The sequence below is a fragment of the Mytilus trossulus genome, chromosome 1, assembly GCF_036588685.1.
Source record: "Mytilus trossulus isolate FHL-02 chromosome 1, PNRI_Mtr1.1.1.hap1, whole genome shotgun sequence".
Lineage (NCBI taxonomy): Eukaryota > Metazoa > Mollusca > Bivalvia > Mytilida > Mytilidae > Mytilus > Mytilus trossulus.
This window is the reverse complement of record NC_086373.1, coordinates 87,076,115-87,093,033: the sequence shown is the minus strand read 5'-3', so window position 1 is coordinate 87,093,033 and position 16,919 is coordinate 87,076,115. Positions and strand designations below refer to the sequence as shown.

Below are 16,919 nucleotides of genomic sequence, written 5' to 3'. Positions count from 1 at the left end.
AACAACCAGAACAATTCCATTGTAATTGGCTGTACTCAAAAGATAGGTAGGAGGAAACCAACTTATATAAAAATATGTCGAACTTTTTAAATGTTTGTATTTGTTTGCCATTTCTTTAAGGTCAGTAAAAAGTGTGTCATGCATATAGGGACGATCGAAATTTGAAGTGACGCGTTAATTATACCTTTTTGTTCGATGGTGTTTGACTTCTTCATTTTTATCAATTATATCAAACATCCGATAAAATCTCTTGAAATCTACTGAAGCTCTCTCAAATTATAACATAATTTTTAAAACTAGAAACATAGTTTAAATCTACCTTGTGTCTTAGTGAAATCGTTACTTTATCTTGAAGAGTATTTGACGAAATTCTGCTTATAATGAAGTTATCGTTGCTGAATCTGTGGGAAGTACTTTCCGGAATGACATCCTTGAAAAGACAATATATAAACAATACCAGGTTGAATAATAATTGATCTAGGTTAAAACAGTTTGATAAATTATGTCGACTTATATGTGCGTTCACATTTGCGTTCACATTTGCGTTATGTTTCCCTTTTGAAAACTATCGAGGTGTAATGCATGGTTATCCCTCAATACCCTTATTATTTAAGAAGATTTCACTGATTTTCATACATATATATATAGCGTGGTCATTCAATGAACACCTTATACTATACCGAAGACATATTTTTAGATTTAGAGTGCCTAATTGGTTTGTAGAATAAAGAAAAATCTCTCACCCTCAAAAACATCTATAATGTCTACAAGCTTGAAAACGAAATTACCGCGGTAAATTTCATTGCAAAATCGAAAAACATATTTTAGATGAAATGTACCTTACAGCAGATTCGTCATGAACTTAGGTTTATACTGAAGGGAATTTCAATGTATTAGTGTATTCATAGTTTACAGGTTATCTTTTAAAATTTAATTGTACTTTATTTTTATCTTTCAAGTATTTATAGTTTACCTCAAATAACTCATCTAAAATAACCATGGTTCTGCAATCATTGTCATATACCAGGGACCATAAATCACCGATAGTATTTTGTAATGGGTACTGTGTTACAAATATATGTCTTCCCTCTCTGAAACTCTAAAAAAAATTATGATTGAAGTGGTCAGTACAACGATAATGATGGAAGGCAGATAAACATTTCCAACTAAAATCAGGAAGAAGGAATGCCATCTGGCAATTATGAATTATTTTGAGTCAGTCCGATAAAAAACAAATTAATGAAACATATGTCCTACTAAATCTTTAAATTAATACAGATGTTAATGTTTCTTTTAATTAACGTAATTCGGTATATACATGTATCATACTGAAAAATTGCTATTTAGCACAAGATTTTTTTTCTATTTTGTTGGTACTATCTCAAGAAATTTCGACATCCAATTGTCTAATGAAAGTGAGAATGGAAATGGGGAATGTGTCAAAGAGACACAAACCGGTCATAGAGCAGACAACAGCATAATGTCACCAACGGGTCATCAATGCAGCGAGAAATTCCCGCACCCGGAGGCGTCCTTCAGCTGGTCCCTAAACAAATATATATACATTTGTACTAGTTTATTGATAATGAACGTCATACTAAACTCTAAGTTGTACACAAGAAACTAAAATTAAAAATAATACAAGACTAACAAAGGCCAGAGGCTCCTGACTTGGGACAGGCGCAAAATTGCGGCTGGGTTAAACATGTTTATGAGATCTCAACCCTCCCCTATACCTCTAATGCCAATGCAGAAAAGTAAACGCATAACAATACGCACATTAAAATTCAGTTCAAGAGTAGTCCGAGTCAGAAGATGTAACCAAGAAAATAAACAAAATGACAATAAAACATGATAACATCAGATTACTAGCAGTTAACTGACATGCCAGTTCCAGACTTCAATAAGCATACCAACAACCAAAGAATTCTTAAAGGTGAAACCACCTCTAAAATTCCTGGGTTTTAAGTATGTACGTCAATTATGCGTTCAATCTAGTCAAAAAGGCATTCTCTATTTTTTTATTTAATATCGTGAAGCAAATCGTCAACATTGATTAGCAGAACAGATCCTCTCGTTATTTTTATAACCGGCACAGTTCGAAAACATCCGAACTTATATACATGTATTTGAAGTGATGACTTCTTTCTACAAATAAGGAAATGGAGTGTGTATGACAATGATACAACCATCATTCCGAGGTCAAGTGACGTGTATATAAGAATCTTCGTTCAGCGGAGATAATATTAAACAAAACTAGTTTCAAAGAATTTCTCATGTTTTGATGTCAAAGAAAATTCGTTTCTTTAAAATGTAGAGCTTAAAGACAGACAAAACGGGCGCAAAGAGTAATAGGAATTGATCGCTCTCGTCCGTGGGCTACACAAGGTAAGTAGCAACTTGTCCTTTCATTTTTACTTTAATTTTAAGAAAGCATTTGACATGTAAGGACAACTACACACGCGATGAAAGTTTCCGTGTATATATTCGTGAAATTTAATACCTAGAGGCTCCAAGGAGCCTTTGCCGTCCACATTATATTTTTATTGCATTTTTTCCCTATGTTCTATTTTAAGACATGTCTGCCATGTTGGTTGGCAGGCAGGGTCATCGTATACATTTTTATACTATGTTTATACCCCGTCATTATCTAATGTACTTTGTGTTTATATATTTATTGGGAGAGGACGTCTCTTATGTTGTTATAACTTGTGTCCAATCCCTTTTGCTACTTTTGCAAATAAATATGTTTAAACCAAATACATTTTTAAAAACTAAATTCTCTAATGCTTATTTGTGGCCAAGTTTGGTTAAATTTGTCTCAGTTGTTTCAGAAGAACACTTTTGTAAGTGATTACAAAAATTTACTTAAAATGTTAACTTTGACTTTAAAGGATAATAACTCCTTATGGGATCAATTGATTATTTGGGTCATCGGACTTATTTGTAGATCTTACTTTGTTGAACATTATAGCCGTTTAAAGTTTATCTCTATCAATTATCATAATCAAAATAATAACCAAAAGCAACAAAATATCCTTAGAATTACAAATTCATGGCCAGCAACCCAACAACAGGTTGTCCGATTGGTCTGCAAATTTCAAAACAGATAGTTCTTGGCCTGGTTGGCCTTAATGCTCTGGTTCCAGAAATTTAAGTCAAATTCTACATTTTACCCCATTATTCTATTTTTAGCCATGGCGGCCATTGGTTTGTTGACCGGGTTAGGGGACTCATTTTGTAAACTAGACACCCCTATGATAATTGTAACCAAGTTTGCTTAAATTTTGCTAAGTAGTTTCAGAAGATTGTAGTAAACGTTAACGACGAGATGAGAAAATCTAACTTGGCCCATTGGGCAATATGAGCTGAATTCAAAAAGGTAGATCTTATATCGCATTGGTGCCCGAGGTATCAACAGAACTGATATGATTAAATTATGAATTATCCCTAAATAACTTCACACCATTTTAAGAAATAATATCCTGCAATCTATATTGTATGTTTTTTTTGTCATGTACCTCTTCAAACTGATATGTTTAATGAAGCTCGCTACTCTGTTTCTAAATAACAAAAACTGTTTTAAACTGATGCTATATAAACAACTAAACTTGAAAACAGAACAAATGGAAGGTTAGTGTTCTTGTTTTCAGAGATAAGCGATTGAAAGTATGGCGGAATATAACTCTACTAGTTTTTGTAACATGTAAGAAGGTATCCTTTTATTCAAAAGCTATGATAAATAATTAGAATTAGAATTGATTTCCCGAAACGGCTTTTTAACTATACGTAATTAAAATATAAAAATACATAGTGGTAAGCAGGGATTGTTCTTAATAGCAGTACATGGATAAAACTAGCGGATTTCAAATATTCGACAATAAGTCAATAAGAATAGAGAACATCCTTACATATCTAATTTGCAATTGATCGTTTTTGTTTGTTTAAATGAATACATTTTGATCTGCGTCAGTTAGATAGTAAGACAATATAGGTAGATTATGAACACTGTAAATGCAAAATGTTTCAGCTACTAGTATGTAGTAAATTATTATTATTTTCACCAATATTTTTAAAAGTGTTGCGTTATTTAAAAACAGAGCATAATGCTTTAGTAAAAATGGTGTTAACATTAAAAAATGATACCAGAGGGACAGTCAAACTCATACATTGAAAGTGAACTGACAACTTTAACTTACTGGTATCTTCACAGCATTTATGTAATCATTACTAGATCTTCCATACGACATTAGATATGGCCTGTAATCATCATCTATGGAAAGCATCAAACGCATGTTCATCAAGGTGAATTGAATATTAATATCATATCAACGAGTTACAAAATAGATATTTGCAAACATTAGTTTTGTTATTATGTATTTATAAGTAATACATAATGTGGTTTTCTAATTGTCAAAGGCCGAACAGTGCCTTATAGCTGCTTACGGCGATATTTTGATGGCTTTGATAGAAAATCGTCATAAAAGAAATTATACAAGAGGCATAACATGAGAATTATTCCTCGTAACCTTGTTTTTATTTATAAACAAATCATTCGTGTCAATCACCAAGATTAGTTTTTTTCAACTCTTATATCCATTTAAGAAAAGAAATCACCCAATTGTCTGCTCTCTGGTCGGGTGTTTGACATATTCCCCATTTCCATCATTAATTATACTTACATGCAGACGAGGTAAATGAACACCATATAGTTTTTTTTTCATAACTATTCATCGATTTACATACTACATAATAACGCAAATAAATGGAATCTAAGGCTTATTTACAAAATATAGTGTATAGTTGTCTTTTTGGTATAGAGGAAAGAGGGACGAAAGATACCAGAGGGACAGTCAAACTCATAGATTGAAAATAAACTGACAAGGCCATGGCTAAAAACTAAAAAAACCAAACAAACAAATAATAGTAAAGGAGACAAAACATAGAAAACTAAAGAATATGCAACATGAACCCTGCCAAAACCTGAGGGTGATCTCAGCTGCTCCGGAAGGGTAAGCAGGTTTTGTCTAGAAATGTTTTATAGGATTGCTCATTGCTTTGAAAATGAGTATATATTGTAAGCAATAGATTGCAATCATGTTACGTTGCAATTTCATATGCAAACAAAGATGACCTGTCAGGAGTATCTGTGGGAATTTTCTCCATGTTTTCGGTGGAGTTGATCTTTTTCTACTATTTTGGGTTTTTTTGTTTGTTTTTTTCCCGTCCTTTTCGAAAGTAGTCTTGGAAATGTCTAATTTTATAAGACATGTGTACTTTGATCACCGCTTTGTTTCATCTCTTTCAAGTTTTCAGTGTCCTAACCTCACCAAAAATACCGAATGCAAAGAAAAATTCAATACGTAGAGTACGTTATCAAAGGACAAAATCAAACGCTCAAAAATAACCAAACGAATGGAAAATAACTGTCATATTCCTGACTTGGCTCATACATTTCCCTATGTAGGAAAATGTGGAAAACACCTAGTTTTATAGCTAGCTGAAAAGTAAATTAAGAAAACAACAAAGAACTCCAGGGAGAATTATAACCGGAAAGTCCCTAATCAAATGGTATAACCAAAATATCAAACACACCAAACGAATGGCCATCAACTGTAATATTCAAGATTTGGTACATGCATTTTCTTTAGGAGAAAATGGTGGATTGAACCTGGTTTCATAGCTAGCTTAACCTCAAAATTGTATGACAGTCGCATTAAATTCTATTATACTGATATAATATGTACAAATTAAAAAAAAATAGGGGTACAACATTATTTTATTATCTCAATCACTATTAATCAAACAAATATGTAAACAAACATTGGCACAATAACACAATGACGAGATGCATAAGTACAGAGGTACGTTATATGTATCAGCGAAACACAACAAAGGCATAGAAACAAAGCATATTTGCTAAAATGAAATATAACTATACCACAAGGAATCTAGAACAATAAACTAATGACGGGATCTTCAAGTTCAGAACCAAGTCAAGAACCAATCCCCAAAACAGACTAAACAGTAAGCGTACTATTCATAAAGACAAATAAAAGAATACTATCACATATAATTAAGATGATTCAAATCTTCAGGACCAAGAATCTACACTTCAAGACCATCGTGTATTATTTATGAATTTGATACGGAATATTTATCAACAAGATCTTGATACATTCTGATGAAAGTTCTTATATAAAAAAGAATAAAAAAAAAACCGAAATGTTCTTTGACATACCCCTAGTTCATCAGCTTTCTTGACAGTATCTGATAACGGTATACAATGTCACAGTAGTAGTTGTATGCTCTTGAATACCGAATAAGTTAGGAAATGTATATCCCTTATGCAGCAATAGTTGGTATATTGCTACTACGGAGGTAACAAAATCAATACATATATCGACGGATAATGTAAGAATAAAAACATCAAGATAGTGTTTCAAAAAACTCACGTGGTAAAAGATTTTGAACTGCATTCTTTGGAACATTTTCTTTTAGTTTGCCCGCTAGGAATTTATTGGACTCAATTACAGGTTTTAAGTCCTGTAATTTCTGGAAAAAGAAAAATATTTATTCAGAGTCGTGATTCTTTTAATTCAAGAGCTATGATTCTATGAAATTAACATATGATTTCATATTGAGATGAATTTGATAGATTACTGATTTTTGATAAAAAAAAAATTGAATCACGAATTTAAAATGTTTTCTAAACTAAGGTCGTTGTTTTTCGCTTCGACAATAATTGGGGTTGAGTCTTAATTAAAATCATAATATACAAGGTAACCATTTTTGTAATAGATTCATACATTTAAACATTGCCGATAGACGTTCATATTTGTTTTTTGTGAATTAACGAATTATGATTTATACTGCTGATCAAACTGTAGATGTTTATGCTTGACCAAAGATGAAATATGAAAAATCAAAATTAGAGAAGTAAGTTTAAGGAATATGGCAGTTGATATCTAATATTTCGTTTCTGTGTATTTTGCATTGTCGTTTGCTTTTTGTTGCACTCCAGTGTTCTGTTGTTTCGTTGTTTGCCTATTATGGTTGATGTGTTTCCCTCGATTTTAGTTTGTAACCCGGATTTGTTTTCTCTCAATCGGTTTATGACTTTTGAATAGCAGTAAACTAATGTTGTCTTTATTTAGTCGTGTATGTTTGATATTTAAATCATTGTTTTATTAGATACCGGCACCTTAAAGTAAAACAAACAAATGTAAAGATGTCGGACTGAAAAGTGCTCGTTCGATTAGAGTATAATTCGCTTCTTGCTTTCTACAAACAATCATTCGATAAAAAGTTCATTTTAAACATAATATTTAATTCAAACTTAAAAGACGACTAGATGTCATCAAACTTTACAAGTATCAATACTAACTTGGAACTCCCTTTTAATAAGTCTTGAATCCAAAATATTCAAAAAATCTTGTTTAGGAATAGCAGATTGAGGTACAGTAAAAGCCTCTACCAAAACATCGTACACTGTAGCATATTGTTCCTGTAATAATGTTTGACTTAAAAAAACATTGGTTATACAACAAATTTCAACTTCTTATGTTTATTGGTAGTCCTTTGTGGTGTTGAATCATCACTTTAAAGAGAGAGGGTTCCATGACCCTAACTTTTTTGTAAACTCCGCCTCATTCAGTATATAACAATTACAAGTTAGAAACCTGTAATTCAATGGTCATATTAAATTTGCCTTTGTCGTTGTGTTAATAGCACATGCCTTTGTGTTACTTATTTGAATTGTTTTGTTATGACGGGGACTTATATAGCCGGCTATGCGGTAAGGGTATTGGAAGTTATATAGATCGAACTGTGACAATTAATATCTATACCATTTTGTCTCGTGTGGATAGTTGTCTCATTGATAATCACATTACATCTCCTGAATTTATATTCAGTACATATATAGTCGATAGTTTTTGACAATTGAATATATATTTAGCTTTAAATAATGTTTATAAATTGTATTAGTATTTCGAAAGAGATTATGAATAAGCTAACAGTTTTTCTGTGCTAATTTTGCACTATTATTTCATCATCTTTTGAATATATAGAGAACCGTTTTGGCAAATACGGTACAGGATCGAAGAAGCTTATGTCATTTCTGACGTGAATTATCAATGTGACTATTAATTTAAATTCATTATACATGAACCACATAACCGAAATTGTGATGCAATATTCTTTTGCTTTTACTGAAAGAACTCATCAAAGCTACCAGCAACAAAACAACTATTCTGGTTTATGTTCATGACATTTTTAAATCATCAATTTCCGAATCAAAAACAATACAACTATTCTGGTTTATGTTTAAGGCATTTAATCATCAATTGCCCAATGAAAAACAAAACAAGACAAAATCATGAGAAAACTTATTACAAGGATAATAAAAATAGATGTCGTTTACATCGAAAAAAGAAAAAGAAAAGATGTTTATGTATTAAAATATTAGGAATTTATTTGATTTTTGTGCTATTCCCTATACTTTGTAATTGATTTATCAGGTTTTATACTTACCACAGTTTGGGGATCATTCTGTCTTACCTCATCATATGTGTGTATTCCATAATATTAACAAACCCAGTAGTTTTATACTAACCACAGTTTGGGGATCATAGATATAGGAAGATGTCATGTTCATTCTGTCTTGTCTCATCATAAGTGTGTATTGCATTCTATTAAAAACCCTGTAGTTTTATATTAACCACAGTTTGGATCATGTTCATCCTGTCTTGTCTCATCATATGTGTGTATTCCATGATATTAACAAACCCAGTAGTTTTATACTTACCACATATAACAAAGAAAATGTATTATAATTGCCAATGAGACAACCATCCACAAAAGACCTTTAATTAACATTAACAATTATAGGTCACCGTACGGCCTTCAACAATGAGCAAAGCCCAAACCGCATATAGTCAGATATAAAAAGGCCCGATAAGACAATGTAAAACAATTCAAACGAGAAAACTAACGGCCTTATTTATGTAAAAACATGAACACAGTTTGGATCATTCTGTCTTGTCTAACCATATGTGTGTATTTCATAATATTAACAAACCAAGAAGTTTTATACTTACCACAGTTTGAATCATATTCATTCTGTCTTGTCTCATCATATGTGTGTATTCCATAATATTAACAAACCCAGTAGCTTTGCCGTGTTCATATAGTGCGTCAAGTGCTATGAATGTGCCAGTTCTGCCAACCCCAGCACTAATTAGATATTAAACAGAAAGAATGAAATGTTAAAAAAGTTACAAATGATGTGTAAAAGTAAGACAATTTCTGCTAATTTGGATCTAAAAAAAGATATGTAAAATTCCGTTGAAAAAGAAAAATGCAGATGTATATGACAGATAAAAATACAAACCTGCAGTGAACTACCATCGGACCAGATCCATTACTTGGCATCGACTTCACCTTTCGGTAGAAATTCACTAAATTAGTTTTGTCTGGCACATCATGATCAGGCCACTTTGTAAAGTGAAATTGCTGAATTTTTCTGTCGGTCTACAAATATTTGAAGTGAGAATAGGTATGTTTTTTTATTCATACATATTTAAGTGTGTATTATATAGTTCACAGTTACTCGAATATAAACAGGGACACAAATGACAACGGATCAAGACTATTTAACTGCAATTTCATGATGTCCCTTTGTAAATGGACGTGTGAGTTTTTGTGCAGCGGAAAATTAATTAAACTCCTTATATTGGATATTTCTGGTGCCAATTTTTTCAAGATTTTCATATATTTGTTCTTCAAAAGGATTTAGAAAACAAAGAAAATGACATTTTGCACACTATATGCATAATTTGACTTTGTTTATGTGTCCTGTTGTGACATCCTGATTTCAACTCACTGAAAAATGTCGAGGGTAAGCAGACAATTATCCATACATTTTTACACCAAAGGTTTCAAAGGGATAAAACACGATGAAATTCTAACAGAAATAAGTAAACAAATCCATATAAACAATGTTGGATCTATACAAATTACAGAAAAAGAATGTATTGTGTCTCTTAAAGACGTAGAGTCAAAAGATACGTTGGTAGTAAATGGTATAACATTAAGGAACAGGTCAATTAACTTTTTTGATGTAGAAAAGTCAATAACACATGTTACCATAAAAGATGCTCCGTACGAGCTTGACGATCGTTATATTGTTGCACAAATGATTCGATTTGGTCAAATTGTTCCCGGCTCTGTTAAAAGAGGTTATATTAAAGGGACCGAAATTGAAAATGGGGCACGGTATATCGATATATTGAACTGTGAGCCTGTTCTTCCTCTCAGAACTAGCCTAGGCCGCTTTGAAGTTCGCTTATTTGCTGACAATAACCGTACACCATGCTTTCATTGTAAGTTGATCGGTCATTCCTCATATCAATGTAAAGATCGTCCAAAAATTATGAATGAGCGAAGGTGCTATAACTGTGCTGCTATTGGTCATTTAGCTAATGTTTGTCCAAATGAACCGTATTGCTCTTACTGCAACATAGATGGGCATCCTAGACGAGACTGCGAAAGTTTTAAGCAAGACCAAGAAAACCAAGGTTACAGTAAGCAAGGTCCTGAAATAATTGAGGGTAGACAAGAAACTAAGTTAGATGCACATTCAGATACACACTCAGTTTGTGATAACGACACCTTTTCCGAAAGTGGGAAAAAAGACACTACCGATACACTAAATGTCCTTATTGGCGCGTCCAATTGTACAAGACTCGGCGAAACTGATGAAAACTTATTGAATGCTTCAAAATCAGGTTGTGACAAAAGCAGTGGCTCAAGTGAAATCCGCCTATCCAGAGTCGCATGTTGGTCTTTGTAGCATCATACCACGTAAAGGTAACAGTGCGCAAATAAACAGATTAAACCAATCGGCAACAAGCGTAAACAAGTTTATTAGAAAACTGTGCGCTCGCGAGGACAATATAGATTATGTTGATTTAGAGAAACTGTTCTATAAAAATGGAACAATCATCAGATCTTTGTTTGACAAAGCCGACAACAGCGGTGTGCATATAAGCACAGAAGGTGCACTAAGTATTAACAGAAAACTTGACGATTTCTTTCATTCTCCGAAACCGTGCGTACAAGAACAACAGACACCAATGGACCCAAAACGAAAGAGAAGTGACGGAACAACAACACCTTCCTCCGCGGATAGAATGAGCAAACGTTCCAATACTGAACCGAAAAAAGCTTAACTCAAAATATGTCAAATCAAACTGTATTATGTTCATAAGAAAACAAAAACCTAAAATAAAAAAAAAAATGCATGTATGAGTTTTTAAAATTTGTAAATATGTCCACTACTTTTAAACATCATATTTGTATATTGTTTCTATTGATTGTAGACTGTAGTTTTTATTTCATATACCATATGTATAAAAATAACTGTTTCAGGAAAGGTGAGCAGTATAAAGTCAAATTATTGAATATTTATGATAGGTTGTTATGTTTAACCAAATACGGTAATGCAAACAAATTATATGTGATATGTAGTGTATATAGTGTACATGTATGTGTTAAAGATTTCGTAAAGGTAATTACTATTCATGAAGTCAAAAATCCATTGTTTGGAAACAAAATTAAAGATAATCACGTGTCGTTAAACATTACATCAGAAGTAAACAAAATTACCTTTTCAAACTTCTACAATGAGTATAAAAATAGCATCAATAAACGTAAATGGATTAAGAAATGTTAAAAAACGTACATTAGTTTTTAATTGGATTGTTTCACAAAACAAAGATCTTGTCTGTTTACAAGAAACGCATTGTACACAGGACCAAACTTGGCTTTGGAGCAAAGAATGGAAAGAATATGGGGGTGGTGAAAGTTTTTGGAATTGTGGTACAAACGAATCGAGAGGTGTAGGAATTTTATTAAAAAAAGATTTTACGCTTAGCTTTGATATCTCAAGGATAGATGATAAAGGTAGAATGCAAATTGGTGAATTTAAAACTAACAGTGCGGTTTACCATATTTTTAATTTGTACACCCCAAATAAGGGTTCTGAAAGGAAACATTTTTTTGAAAACCTGAAAAACTTTAAAAATGACTTGTATTCAGATGATGGAACGGATCATTATAATATTTTTTTAGGAGATTTTAATTGTGCGTTAGATAGAAAGTTAGATAGGTCCCCTTCACACCAAAATGATGATACAGGCTTAAACGAGTTGAAAAATCTTCTATTGAATTTTGATTTATATGATATATGGCGATCTAAATTTCCAACAAATAGACGGTATAGTTTTCAAAGAGGCAATTCAAAATCACGAATAGATTATATTTTTTGTACGAAATCCATTAGCTGCAAAATTTTAAACACACGTATAATCACATTTCCATTTAGTGATCATGACATAGTCACTTCAAAAATAAAATTAGATGACATTGAAAGAGGACCGGGAATATGGATCATGAATCTAAATACAATTAAGACTGATGAATTTTCAAATGCATTTAAAACGTTTTGGGAAAATTGGGTTAAAAGCAAGAACCGATTCAATAGCATTCAAGACTGGTGGGATGTTACAAAATCAAAAATTAAATTTTTGATCATGGAAATTAGTAAAAAACTAAACCGTTTATCAAAACAAAATAATGTCATTGCTTTAGAAAAACAGCTTGAAAAATTGAAACTTCAATTAAACGAATCAAATAAATCATGTGACAAAATTTTAGAATTAGAAAATAAAATTAAGGAATATTATACTAAAAAACAGTCTCCGCAAAAATTAGATCAAGAACTAAATGGGCAGAAGACGGGGAGAAGTCGACAAAATACTTTTTTAATTTAGAAAAGAAAAATGGGCAGAATAAACTATGGCAACGTGTAAAAACAGAAAACGGTGAGTATAAATGTGACATTGATTCAATCTTAAATGAACAAGTAAAATTTTATACTAAACTTTTTGCTACGGAAGGATGGGACAAAACAGCGGGCGAACAACTTTGTCAATTTATTGTAGACAAGGTAAGTAAGGAAGATCAAGAGATGTTAGATAGAGATATAAATATATCTGAAGTGGAAAAGGTACTGAAATTACTTAAACAAAACAAATCACCTGGCGAAGATGGTATAATATCAGAATTTTATGTTTTATACTGGGATATAATAAAAGACGATTTCTTTAGTTTACTACAAGAAATTTTTAATGATACTATATTGAGTAACTCTCAACATAAGGGGGTCTTAACCTTATTACATAAAGGAGGGGAAAGGGAAAATATCAAAAATTGGAGACCACTAACGCTACTAAATTGTGATTATAAAATTATTGCAAAGATTCTATCTGAAAGACTTAAAATAGTATTGCCTAAAATTATTCATACCGATCAGAAGGGGTTTGTCAAAGGTAGAAATATAAGCGAGGCTAACCGAATGATTCAGGACATTATAGAATATATTGACAACGAAGATGAAGAAGGAATTATATTATTTTTGGATCAACAAAAAGCGTTTGATAGGGTTGAATGGGAATGGATAGATTTTGTATTGGAGAAATTTGAATTTGGCGGGAAATTTAGAGCATGGATAAAAATGCTATTATACAATGCTACAACGTGTATCAAAACTAATGGGTTTGTATCCAGATACTTTTCTATTACTCGCTCCGCTAGGCAAGGGTGTCCAATAGCGCCTCTCTTGTATATCATACAAGCTGAACCCATGGCATGTGCGATAAGGGGTGACATTAAAATCGAAGGATTAAAATTACCAGGAGGGGGAGGGAACTTTATAGAAACCAAATTATGCATGTTTGCAGATGACACCCAGGTATTTAATAAAAATGAAAAATCTGTAGAAAATACTTTTAAAATATTGTCCTTATACGAAAAAGCTTCGGGTTCTAAAATAAACTTTGACAAAACAAAAGGCTTACTATTAGGGGCTTCTAAAAGAAAACGATTTAAATTTGATAAAATCAAATGGATCACAGGCAATGTTAAAACAATAGGGGTTTGCCATGGTTATGAAATAGATGACGATGATATTTGGAGAAAAATAATAGAAAAAGTTAAAAATTGTACGCATGTATGGAAAAGTAGGAAGCTTACATTTAAAGGTAAAACACTTTAAGTAAAAAATATGATACTTTCTCTTTGTTCTTACGAGATCGAAATACGAGGAATTCCGGATAAATACACTAAAGAGCTAAATAATATAATTTGGAACTTTATATGGGACGGAAAAGTGAACCAGGTAGATAGAAATGTCTGTTGTTTGGACGAAATAAAAGGGGGGATGGGAATGGTAAGTATAGATACGTTTATAAAAAGTAAACAAACAAAACTTGTATATCGTTTAATTCATGAGCCATTGGAAAGCTGGAATGCGATCGGTAAGTATTGGCTTCGGACATTTGACGAAAAATATAATGATGCTTTTTTTGTATGTAAATGTTCAAGTTTAAATGGTTTAGATATGAACCAACTACCACAAATTTATCAGAAAATTATAAACACGTGGTCAGGATTTATTCAAAATGTCGAAATACCTCCATATAAAAGTGCTATTTTAAATATGAGGATATTTGGAAACTCTTCTATTCGTTTCAAAAATAAGCCATTGTTCTACTCTTCCTTTTTAAAAAGCGGTATCACAACTATCCAGGACATTTGGAATTTAGAAACTACGGATTTCATTAGCTGTAATGAAATTTATAGGAAGCTGATTGATCGGAGAAATTGTATTTCCGAATTTTCAAAAATTAAACAGGCAATTCCAAAAGATTTCGTGCAAATTTTGAAATCTTGCGGAAACCAGAATTTGCATTATGAAAGTAGATTAAACATATCAAATGACCTAGAGATCATTAACTTAAACAACCAAAAAATCAAACCAGCGAAGTTAAAACTCAATTATATTCGTACGGTTTTAAATAAAGATGTATCTCCAAAATGTCAAATTAAGTGGGAGGAAATATTTGGAACAAATATACCTTGGGAAAATATGTGGTCGGAATTAAAATTTTTGAAAATTGAAAATAAAGTAAAAGAATTCCAATGGAAATCCATGCACAATATTTTATATACTGAAGAAAGATTAAAAAAAATGAAGATATCAAATGGAAAATGCCACATTTGTCAAAATGACAATAATATAGAAACCCTGCAACATTTATTTTTCAGTTGTAGTACATCACAGTTAATTTTAAAAAACCTCCAAGAAATACTTATCAAATCAAAAATAGGAATAAATAATCCTTTTGGTGAAAAGGAGGTTCTATTGGGCAAAAATACGGGAGAACCAAAAGATGATAATTTTTTAAACATAATTATCATATATTTTAAATGGACACTATGGAAAGTTAGGAATTCAATAAAATTTAACATAACGCCTAAAACACCACAAGATATTTATAAAATTTGGAAACACAACTTGAAATATAATCTAAAATTTGTTCTTCTTTTGAAAGGCGTTGATACCATTGATAAAACAAAATTGGAGGCTGTCATAATGAAAATTTAGACATTTTATATAGTAAAATATAGCTTGAGTCAAAGTACATTTTTTATGGTTTATAGCATTAGAATAGTGATTGTATATAAGAAAATATGACAAAAAAGTAATAGCCTATCATGGTTATTTTAGTAAATGCACATATTCTATGTGGGTTATTTACTTACTATTTTGAAATTAAAGTATAGATCTGTTAGATGCTTCTAACATTATATGGATATAATTTTTTTTTACACCAAATGTAAATCCAAGGTTAAAAGTGGACTACTTTTTTATTGCCTTCTATTTCCCCTGGATAGATGGTTTCACTTTGTAAACAGGGACCCTTAGTCTGATCCTGGACGACTAAGGTAATTGTTCACAGGAAATATTTAGGAATAAAACGTTTATATGTCTTAAAAAAAACACACAAAAAAACAAAAAAAAAACTGCAATTTCATAAAGCAATACCGTATTGCATCTTTAGAAAAAAAAAACAATTATTAATATTTCTTGCAGTAATATATCAATGCTGGTAAGACTTTTTTTAAAGAAAAATACTTGAATAACTGGTGATAATCAAGAGATGATACACTTTGTTTTTAAGAAGCACAACGCAAAACCAACAAAATGTGACATCGTTTTTGATTGGCAATCCAACCGATCTTTATTGGTAAGTACTCCTAGGTCTTTTGTAGACGTCACGCGAGTCTGGCGTACCAAATTATAAGCTGTGTATTTTTTCGATATTTTGTAATATTCCTCTTTTTAAAAAAGGATTATTTTAAAGTATTGCTAATCATCCCTTAAGTCATATAAAATATGAAAATAAGAAGATGATATTAATTTAAAACCAAAATGATGTACAGGGTGGTATATATGGGTTCACCAATGAGCAAAGCTTTACCGTCCACCAATGATAAAGTCCTCGAAATGACGAATGTAAAACACTTCAATAGATCAAAAGACCATACACACTAGGTCTGACAATTATAAAATTGTTTTAGTTAGTTTTCTGCGGCTTCAATTATACGAGAATAAAAACTCCTTCGCGTCAAAGAAATATTGAGAACTTCGGAAAAAAACATAAAATATATTCAGGCAACGACTACTTACGTGTTCACATGTCACTTGTATACTGCGATAAATGTATACTGTATTTTCTCTCTCCTCTAACATTTGGAGTGTGAATTCACCAATTACAACTTTTTTATGTGTTAACTCTGGCCAATATTGATCACACTTTTTCTAAAATGCAATATACTTCTTACAATATATATGTATATATAATTAATGTTTTTTTCTCATTACAGAATTTTTATATTTCTCTATGATATATCATTGTAAATCGCTCATCGTATTCCGATAGTCATTATGTACTGTCCATAATATTCCAATTTTTAATATCAATGCATACTGCACATACAATTCCTATATT

General features: G+C 31.5%; 1 protein-coding gene across 1 annotated transcript in view; it reads right to left on the bottom strand.

The window, feature by feature from the left end:
- Positions 1 to 16,919, bottom strand: part of LOC134701585 (uncharacterized) — a 170,277-nt gene that overhangs the window by 7,340 nt on the left and 146,018 nt on the right. The window contains exons 25-32 of the mRNA XM_063562752.1: positions 16,598 to 16,729; positions 9,395 to 9,534; positions 9,102 to 9,237; positions 7,388 to 7,507; positions 6,456 to 6,555; positions 4,200 to 4,273; positions 974 to 1,099; positions 320 to 430 (exon numbers count right to left, since the gene is read on the bottom strand). Of these exons, the coding sequence (XP_063418822.1) occupies positions 320 to 430; positions 974 to 1,099; positions 4,200 to 4,273; positions 6,456 to 6,555; positions 7,388 to 7,507; positions 9,102 to 9,237; positions 9,395 to 9,534; positions 16,598 to 16,729 (939 nt within the window). The remainder of the gene's footprint in view (positions 1 to 319; positions 431 to 973; positions 1,100 to 4,199; positions 4,274 to 6,455; positions 6,556 to 7,387; positions 7,508 to 9,101; positions 9,238 to 9,394; positions 9,535 to 16,597; positions 16,730 to 16,919) is intronic.